The 10,180-nt window shown below is 40.3% G+C and overlaps 1 protein-coding gene across 3 annotated transcripts in view; it reads left to right on the plus strand.

Annotated features, from left to right (window-relative positions):
• Window positions 1-10,180, plus strand: part of Kif16b (kinesin family member 16B) — a 276,501-nt gene that overhangs the window by 30,154 nt on the left and 236,167 nt on the right. For all 3 annotated transcript variants that reach the window (XM_028755092.1, XM_028755101.1, XM_028755084.1), the window contains exons 2-3: window positions 5,577-5,646; window positions 9,926-10,039. In XM_028755092.1, the coding sequence (XP_028610925.1) occupies window positions 5,577-5,646; window positions 9,926-10,039 (184 nt within the window). The remainder of the gene's footprint in view (window positions 1-5,576; window positions 5,647-9,925; window positions 10,040-10,180) is intronic.

Below are 10,180 nucleotides of genomic sequence, written 5' to 3' on the forward strand. Positions count from 1 at the left end.
TTCTTTCTTTCTTTCTTTCTTTCTTTCTTTCTTTCTTTCTTTCTTTCGAGTTTCACTCTTGATACTTAAAGAAACAAATCCTCTCTGGAACAGACAGCCCTCTCCTAATCTCTGTGGCCTACAATTATGTTTCAAAATGAGCTCAAGCTCTTGACTGCAGCCCTACAGTGACAGTGGGAGACAGTATAGGTACAGAAAATGCTAGAAGTGCTAGAAGCTGATGGTTTGGCAGGGGCCTGGGAGTGAGGGAACCTGGCTGTCATGAGACTCAGATGCCTTCTTAGGTAAGATCTTCCCATTTCAGTGTTCTTGGTTAGAAGGGTCTGAACCACTTAAAGCACAGAAGGTTAGCTTGCCCATTTCCTTATATTCTACCATGGAATTTTAGAAATAAAACTTTAAAGTCAAAGAACAAAATAAAATTCACAGTGCAAAAAGCAGATGGTGTTTATTTTAGGAGTTTATTTCCTAAGAGTAAATGTAAGAGCAGCATAGCAAAATGTCATCTAGACTGATGCCAGCTCTGCCTGTCCAGGCGTCACTGCTTTGACAGAATTGTGTACAGGTTGTGGTGAGTCAACAGGGTCCTATTCCGTGTAAGTCTGACATAGTGCTCCACCCTCCTCATTTCAGATACATTCCCTCAGGGCTGCCATGGCTGCTAGTCCCGGGCACATTTTGAACTGTTAGGCAGCAGAGGTTGGGGCAGAAGTGGTGTTCTTGTCTTTTGGGGAGATAAGTTCTTAAAGTAAGTTCTGGACTATAAGAAGGGCAAATTTGGATATGTTCCCTATGCCCATCACACCACCAGTCCCCAGCTAGGATAAATTCTCTTAGAAAGATGCTTGTTTTACATTATTGTTTCTCAGTGGTACCTATTAGTGCTCTTGTAGAGTATGTGATTATTACAACGGAGAAGTACTGATGAGATAGATACTTAATGTGTTAGCACTGATCATGTAAAGGACCTTTAAGTTTAGCTGCTTCAGAGGTGCTTCTGAGATGGGATCCAGGAACACTGGACTTGAGGCAGATGTGGGAGGTAGGTTGTAAAATGAAATACACTTTCTTTCAAAGGCAAGGATTAACAAGTAGTGTGAGGACAGCCGTGACATATCTAATATTCTCAGAAAGCATATCATTTTGTTCACCTGAGGTATATATTGTTAGTAGTTGTTTTAAAATTCAAAATTCAGGTATAGAAAGTTATTAAGCAAGAAAGAGCCACTGTGGAATTGGCAGGCACCAAGATGGTATAGTCTCTAGAGCAGATACATGAAGTGTGAGCATCCCTTGCTAGACTGGGTGCACTCTTCATGGTCAAATGCTTGAAAAGTGGGATTTCAGGAGCCATCTGTTTTATGGTCATAACAACATGGAGTGGCCTGAGACCTGATGGTATACAATGGTAGTCTTCTTCAGACTGGTTGGGAATTCACTACAGGCCAGATGGTGTTTATCGCAACATGATCTTGGGGGTTTATTGCTCATGTCTTTTCTTTGATCCTGAGATGGTCAGGAGGTTACCCTCAGCTAAGCAAAGAGAAGAAAAGCAAAGAGAAGAAAAAGCAAAGAAAAGAAAATCCATATATTAAAAACATACATTAAAGATATTTCAACCACCTGGGTATCACCATGAAGATGGTGGCCATGGATATGACCATGAAGAGTGCACCCAGTCTAGCAAGGGATGCTCACACTTCATGTATCTGCTCTGGAGACTATACCATCTTGGTGCCTGCCATCAGATTAAAGTAAATTGCAGATAATTTTACTTGTAATTATTTCAGAATGTGCTATTTTCAAGAGTGAGATCTTTTAAAGTCACGATGGTACTTTTATCATTCCTCAAACATTGGTTATAATACCTTAATAGCAAATGTGTAGTTATCATCAATCATTTTTCTGTATATGTTGTAATTGGGAATGTGTGCTTGTGTGTGTGTGTATGCATGTGCTTGTATGTGCATGTATTTGTGCATGTGTGCATGTATCTGGAGATCAAAATCAGGCATCTTCTTCAATTACTCCTTATATTTTGAGACAATCCTCACCGAGCCTGGGCTTACTGATTCTGGTCCACTGGCTGGTCAGTGAGCCCCAGGCTCTCAGTCCTGGAACTACAGAAATGCTCTGCTATGCCCGGCCTTTTACACGAGTTCCACTACAGCAACCACTTTGATTGAGCTATCTCCTAGGTCTAATGTGTTATAATTTTTAGAAATACTTTTTCTGTGGATAGTGATATCCAGGTGGTTGAAATATCTTTAATGTATGTTTTTAATATATGGATTTTCTTCTCTTTGCTTTTACAATTCTTTATTGTTGTAAGAAAGCAGTATCAATTGTCACTTCTTCAAGTGGACTTAACAGATTCCCTTGCCTGATGATTTGTCGTGGTCCTTGTTCTTATTGCATTTCCTGGTAGTTCAGTGCTGGTCAGAGGTGCTTTGGGTGATGGGTAGACATGACTCCCAAACAAGGGTGGTGTTACTTTAAGCAGGATCCATCAGCCTGGACTGTCTTACAGAGGCTGGGTAAGTAGCTATGATATTCACAGAGTAGAGTCATTTAGCAAACCAGAGACAAAAGCCCAATGCTCTTTTAATGGTGTTACTTCTTCTACAAGTATAATTGGGATACCTCAAGGGAACCTTCCATTGAGGTGCCCTGAAGTAGCTGTTATGGAGGGGATATATGGGATGTGTGCTTGATTCTCTTCCTTTCATTTACCAACTGACTACTAATAAAGTTCAATATAAGACTGTGCCTTTCATATTCTGAAGGGGACCTCTTAGTTTTTACTTTTTATAGAGTTTATATGATTGATTAAAATATTTTTTATGCTTTATTGGAGTTATTTTTGTTCAAATATTTCAACATTGGCTAGTGCTAATCTTTTAGGTTGGTGCTTAAAGCCTTTTGACATGACCTATGGTTAGTGGGTCTCTCTGAGAGCATCTCAAAACACAGCAGGTAGTCTTCCCCATCACCAGGGCTTTAAGAGACAGGATAGGCATAAGGAGAGAGCCCGAAAGATAGAAAATACAGTTGTTTGCGATTAGCCCCAGTAGTGTTTCTTGGTCTGTCTATGTTCTAGTCATTGGAAGTGACTCACCAGGTTGTGCTTACACCAAGGGGAGAGGAGCCCAGTAAGCATCCCCAGTGCTTTGGGAACTTTCCTCCCCACAGTCCTAGTGATCTGTAGTGGCCCTGCTTTTTTAAGTGATAAGGTTTATATTTTTAGATTGCATAATTTAAGGGGCCCTGAGTTCTTTTAGTGGCAAATGGTATTTAGAGACTATTCTTTGTGCATATAATTCTAAATATCTTTAGTAGGCAGAACTACAGAGTTCTCTATCCTTATCCAAAATGTCTGGGAACTAGATAGAATTAAGAATTTAGAATTCAGCTCTTTCCAGATGTTGGGATATTAGCATACATGGAGTGAAATGAAATAGCTTGTAGCCTAGATCTGACTAATCATGAGAGACATTTAAAGGAGTTTTGTTTTAATATATATATTTAAAATATTTTTTTTTTTTTATTTTTTTATATTTATTTTTTTTTTTTTTTTGGTTTGGTTTGGTTTGGTTTTTCGAGACAGGGTTTCTCTGTGTAGCCCTGGCTATCCTAGAACTCACTCTGTAGACCAGGCTAGCCTCGAACTCTCAGAAATCCGCCTGCCTCTGCCTCCCAAGTGCTGGGATTAAAGGCGTGCGCCACCACCGCCCGGCTGTTTAATATTTTTATGTGCTTGCATTTTCAGTATGACTTGTCACATGAGGTCATGTGTGAAATCACCATTTATGGCTTCATGTCAGGCTTCTTGAAGCTTTCTAGTTTGGAGCATTTTTGGATTTTAGATTTTCAGATTAGGAATATATAGCCTGTGGTTTTCCTCCCTCCCTCCCTCCCTCCCTCCCTCCCTCCCTCCCTCCTTCCCTCCTTCCCTCCCTCCTTCCTTTCTTGTTTTCTTTCCTTTAGATAAAGTTCATGCTATTATTTCTCATTCAGAATCCATACTTCATCCGTGTTTTTGTTTATGTTTCTTTTTAATTTACTAGCTCTACTAGCAGCGATTCTCAGTGATACCAGCATAAGTATTCAAGAATTATTTCACAGTATGCAGATAAAAGTCTCAGACTGACCACCACAGATAACTAATTCTGTCACATTGCACAGGCAGGCTCCTTATGCCTATGGAAATGTTCTTCCACTGTGTGGTATAAAGTTTGATTCATTGTTTTCAGCTTTCTTTTGAATCTTAGGTTGTTTAATCAAATTTAATTTTGCAGACATTATGTTCTAGAGATGATTTATAGATTAAGTAATATTCAGAGAACTCTTGCTCCCACCATTGCCCCTTCCCTTCCAGTGTCTTCTTCCATATGGAGCCTTTTGGAGAAGACTAAGACTGCCTTGTTATTCTCTACACAAAAGCAATGTCATCCTACATGCATTCTCTTTGGACTGGAAGTCTCTGTAGGCTAAATGTATCCAGAGGATTTTGATTTATTATATTCTTAATTTATAATAGGTTTAGGGACAAAATCCTCTGGATACATTTATCCTACACAGCCTTTCAGTTTGTTAACACAGTACAATATGCAGAGTACACCATAGGCTGTGCTGCTTCCCTTGGGATTTCATGGCAGTCTGAATCTGCTGCTGCTGTGTGGCATCACTAGAGCGGACTAGATTTTATATCACTAGTCTAGGAAGTGGTAGCAATTCAGAATGTAAGTTAGGATTAGTACTGAATGTATTACTTTCACTCCAGTGTGAAATCCTAAAGTCAGACTATGAAAGGTAAGGACTGCCTATGTGCTCTTCTCTGCCTTGCACTCTACTTAATCATGTGTCCTGATGACTATGCTATAATGTCATATAGATATTGTCATCGGTGCCTTTTGATTGGCATAGCATTCTTTTGTAGATAAACAGGGTTGTTTTTTTTTTTTCCTTGTTGAGACACAATCTCTCTAGCTGGCCTTGGATTCATAGTCTTCCAGCCTCAGCCTCCCATATGCTGGGGTAACAGGCCCTTGCCACCTAAAATACAGACTGTGCTCTCCACAGTTTCTCTGGCTTCCTGTTTACTGCTTTGTAAGAAGCAGATTCCCAATGGCTCTAACAAGATGGTGAGAGGAAGGGCAGAACTCTGGCAGCTCCAGGAGCAGCTCACAGTGGTGAGCATCCATCTTTTGACTTGGTTTTCATCCATGACAGGAGAGCTGCCTTTTACATGATGCGCAGCCCTTTGTGGTGCTTGATGTTTTCTCTGCTGACTTGTTGTCTTAAAGTTAGGATTTTTTTTTCTAGATTTTGACAGCATATTTTTTCATTAGTCATATTTTCTGATGGTGGTATCTGTGTCATGTGTCTTCATGTTTATAGCCTTGCTAAGGATTTAGGAGTGGTGCTATCTGGAATTAACTTTCCAGTTGTCATTCACAAACAAAGGCTCTCATGTGAAAATCAAGTGAAATAGGCTTATTTCAAAATAATCTTTTGTTTCTTAACACAAATACTGTCTCCTTAAAAAAAAAAATACTGTTTTATTTATGTTGCAGGGAAAAGGACCTGGAGGCCAAGTTCATCATTCAAATGGAGAAAAGCAAAACGACAATCACAAACTTAAAGGTAAGTGATGAGTGAGGTTTGCTGCAGTTCTGACCCCACACTTACCCTCTCTCACTGTGGTGCAGGTGGATGAAGCACTTGATCTTTCTGTACTTCTGAGTTAACTGTGCCAACTCAGTGCAGTCAACAGTGTCTGTGTGCTCTCTGCTGAGGCTGAGTTCTGAGCCCAAGCAGGGATCTGAGCCTAGTGCTTTTCCCACTCTGCTTTCATCTGACCAGAAAGTCAGACTCAAGCTGTTGAAGACAAGAACTTGACACTTCTCCCCTATGTCTCCCAAGCCTGAGAGTTGACTGTATTCTGAGGATAAATTTTGACCCTAGATTTATTTGTTTTGAGACAGGATTTCAGGCCACCTGGCTGGCCTCCAACACGGATGAGCATGAGCTTGAACTTCTGATCCCCTTGCTAGGACTGCAAATGTGTACCATCATGCCTGGTTTCTGCTCTGCTGGGAATCAAACCCAGGGCCTCATGCATGCTAGGCAGACACTCTTAACAACTGAGCTACACCCCCAGTTCTAAATGAGAATCCATCACGTATTCTGATCCTTGATTATCTGACAACTGTTGTTTTTTATTAACTGAGAGGATGAGAGCTTAAAAAGGGAACAATAAAAACTTCATTACTTTCTGGAGAAAAATTAGATGAAAAATTTCACAATTTTTCAAAATGCTTCATTCTTCCTTTTGCCTTTAAAATATACTATTTATTCTTTTTGCACACTGGGTAACAACTTTGAATGCTTTTCACTCAAGGAGGAAGCAATGATATAAAAGTAATGCTAAAGACATCTTGTTTTTTTTCTTTTTTTTTTTTGGATATTTTATTTATTTACATTTCAAATGTTATCTCCTTTCCCCATTCCCCCTCCCCCAAAACCCCTTATCCTATCTCCCCTCCTCCTGCTTCTATGAGGGTGTGCCCTCACTCATCCACCTACTCCCACCTCCCTGCCCTTGAATTCCCCCACCCTGCCTTCTCAGGACCAAGGACCTCCTCTCCCACTGAAGCTGACAAGGCCATCCTCCATTACATATACAGCTGGAGCCATTGGTCCTTTCATATGCATTCCCAGGCTGGCTGTTTAGACCCTAGGATCTCTGGTTGGTTGGTATTGTCACTCCCCATGGGGCTGCAAGCCCCTTTAGTTCTTTCAGTCTTCTATCTAACTCCTCCATTGGGGACCCCATGATTAGTTCAGTGGTTAGCTTCGAGCAGCTGCCTCTGTATATGTCAGACTCTGGCAGAGCCTCTCAGGAGACAACTATATCAGGCTCCTGTAAGCATGCACTTCCTGGCATCCACAACAATGTCTGCATTTGGTGACAGCACATGGGATGGATATCCAGGTGGAATGGTCTCCAGATGGTCCCCCCTTCAGTTTCTGTCCCACACTTTGTCTCCATATTTGCTCCCTTGAGTATTTTGTTACTCCTTCTAAGAAGGATTGAAGCACCCACACATTGTCTTCCTTCTTCTTGAACTTCATGTGGTCTGTGAGTTGTATCTTGGGTATTGTGAGCTTTTGGGCTAATATCCACTTATCAGTGAGTCCGTACTATGTGTGTTCTTTTGTGATTGGGTTGCCTCACTCAGGAAATTAGACTCCAGAAATAAACAACCCTATTAAAATTGGGATACAGAGTTAAACAAAGAATTCTCAATTGAGGAAACTCGAATGATTGAAAAGCACCTAAAGAAATGTTCAACATCCTTAGTCATCAGGGAAATGCAAATCAAAACAACCCTTAGATTCCACCTCACACCAGTCAGAATAGCCAACATCAAAAACTCAGATGATAGTAGGTGCTGGCAAGGATATGGAGAAAGATTAACCCTCCTCCATTGTTGGTGGGATTGCAAGCTGATACAACCACTCTGGAGATCAATCTGCTAGTTCCTCAGAAAATTGGACATAGCATTACCTGAGGACCCAGCTATACCACTCCTGGGCATATACCCAGAAGATGTTCTAACATATAACAAGGACACATGCTCCACTATGTTCATAGCAGCCTTATTTATAATAACCAGAAGCTGGAAAAAATCCAGATGTCCTTCATCAGAGGAATGGAAATAGAAAATGTAGTATATTTACACAATGGAGTACTACTCAGCTATTAAAAATGATGAAATTCTTAGGCAAATGGATGGAGCTAGAAAATATCATCCTGAGTAAGACATCTTGTTCTTTCAGGGCTTAGTCCCCTTCAATTTGGAGATGTGAATCTCTGAGGCCTGCTGCTCCATGGCCAAGTGTCCATGGAATAGATTTCTGTTAATTCATGATCCTGGGCAGTGGATATTCTGAGGTTACTTTCTGAGTAGTACAACTTGATCCCCAGAGATGGGAATGAGGATACTACTGTCTTCCCAGAGGGCTCTGGACTGCCAGTAGCCATTTGCTTGAGGTATTCTCTACTACAATGCTTTTTTCCTGTACTTATTACAGTCCTAGCGCAGTGGTGCCGCACGCCTTTAATCCCAGCACTTGGGAGGCAGAGGCAGGTGGATTTTTGAGTTCGAGGCCAGCCTGGTCTACAAAGTGAGTTCCAGGACAGCCAGGGCTATACAGAGAAACCCTGTCTCAGGGAGTGGTGGTGGTGGGAGGAAGGAAAAGTACAGTCCTCAGTACAATTTGACTCACTCTGGTCTATCTTGAGTCTTCCTTCTTTGGTCTCTTGCATCTTCTCAGGCTTCTTCAGTTCTGTCTACCTCTTTCTTGTTTGTAACAACCTTTCTTTTGCTTCATGCATCAATGTATTCACAATGCTTTGGCTCAATTGTCTCTTGAATGTGTCATGTAATCTGTATCCTGTGATTACTCTCTTGCCATTTATTATTCATGAGTGAAGGACCACTAGAACATGGTCAATCTACCAGGAGCCACTCCATTAAAGAAAACAGATTTCTCCTGATGGTGTGCCGCCATCACCTGTTGGTAGCTCCTCATGAGCCCTTCCTCCTGGCTGGACTGTTGACTGGCTTGATTTTTGTGTAGGCAGCCACAGCTGCTGTGAGTTCATGAGTGCAGTGGTCTGGTCCTGCCCTGTCTAGACCACATTGTTTTCTCGAGTCCTTCCCGACTTCTAGTTCTATTTTCTTTCTACACTGATTTTGTAATGATCACTGAATCTTCTGGAGAGAGTATGTGATATAGGCATCCCATTTGTGACTAGGCACTCTGTAGGTACCTTTTGTCTGGGCTTTGACCAGTTGTGAGGTTTTGTGTTAACCATATTTCACTGAACAAAGCAATTTCTCTGAAGAGGTTGAGAACTAAACTAATCTGTGGATATAATGATATAAATTTAGAAGGTAGTTTGATGCTTTGTATGTTTAGCAAAAGTAATATTTTATTCCTAGGGCTTGTGAGTTCGCCAACTATGGGTTCATGTCCAGATTTACCATACCAGCCATGCATGCATTTCCTTCTATGGAGTAGACCTCAAATCTTATCAGTGCTTGGTTACCTCCATAACATTTGTGCCACCACTATTGTACCTATGGGAGATGCTCATATTTTTAATATACTGTTTTTTCATTGTTAATGATCTAACAAAAATTTAAAGAAGAAGATTATATTGAAAAGTACACTGTATCCTGTGTCCAAGGTATAAGATTTTGGAAACATAGGGGTTGTTTTGGGGTTCAATATAAGCTTAGAGCATGGAACATAAGATATATGCAAACATCTGTGTTAACCTCACAGTATGAGGTTCCGAAAAAGAAGGAAAAATTATTTCTAGGTGGACTATTAGGGAAGATTCATGGAAGAAGAGACATCTGACTTGGAGTTTCCAGGATGCCACCAAATCACACAGCTCCAGAGGGTACCGCTTTTACCAGAATTACTGTCCAGGATCCCTGAAGTTGTACAATGTCCAATTCTGGGGGTACCTGGAGAAAGCAGTCAGAGTCATGCAAGATAGACAGACAGAGTCTGCCTGAACATTGTTTTCATGTAAGCTAATTATATTAGTTAAGACCATAGCCACATACATACATACATACATACATACATACATACATGCACACATGCTGTAGATCCTGGACTTCTTATGTTGTATTTATTTATTTTTATTTATTCTTTAGGGAGACAAATAGGAATTAAATGTGGATTCGAGTATACATATTGCAAATGTTAACTATCTTGTGTTTTAGTCACAAATTTTGTTTCCTCATTTGAGTCACTGGTTAAAGGACATTGCTCTTCATGTTATTATTTTTATTACTACCTAATTTCCCTATTATTTCTGTGAAAACTGTCTTTCTAGATACCAGAAGGAGGAACTGGAGATTCAGGCAGAGAACGGACCAAGACCTTCACCTATGACTTCTCTTTTTATTCTGCTGACACAAAGAGTCCAGATTATGTTTCACAAGAAACGGTACAGTATGACATTCTCAAAATCTGGGTTGTTGATGTTATTGTTTTCTTATTAGGAAAAATAAGATTTCCCTAAAACACTGTAAAAGAACTCACTAGGTTTTTTTTTTTTTTTTTTTTTTTTTTTTTTTTTTTTTTTTTT

Source organism: Grammomys surdaster, unplaced genomic scaffold, assembly GCF_004785775.1.
Source record: "Grammomys surdaster isolate TR1022 unplaced genomic scaffold, NIH_TR_1.0 129, whole genome shotgun sequence".
Taxonomy (NCBI): domain Eukaryota; kingdom Metazoa; phylum Chordata; class Mammalia; order Rodentia; family Muridae; genus Grammomys; species Grammomys surdaster.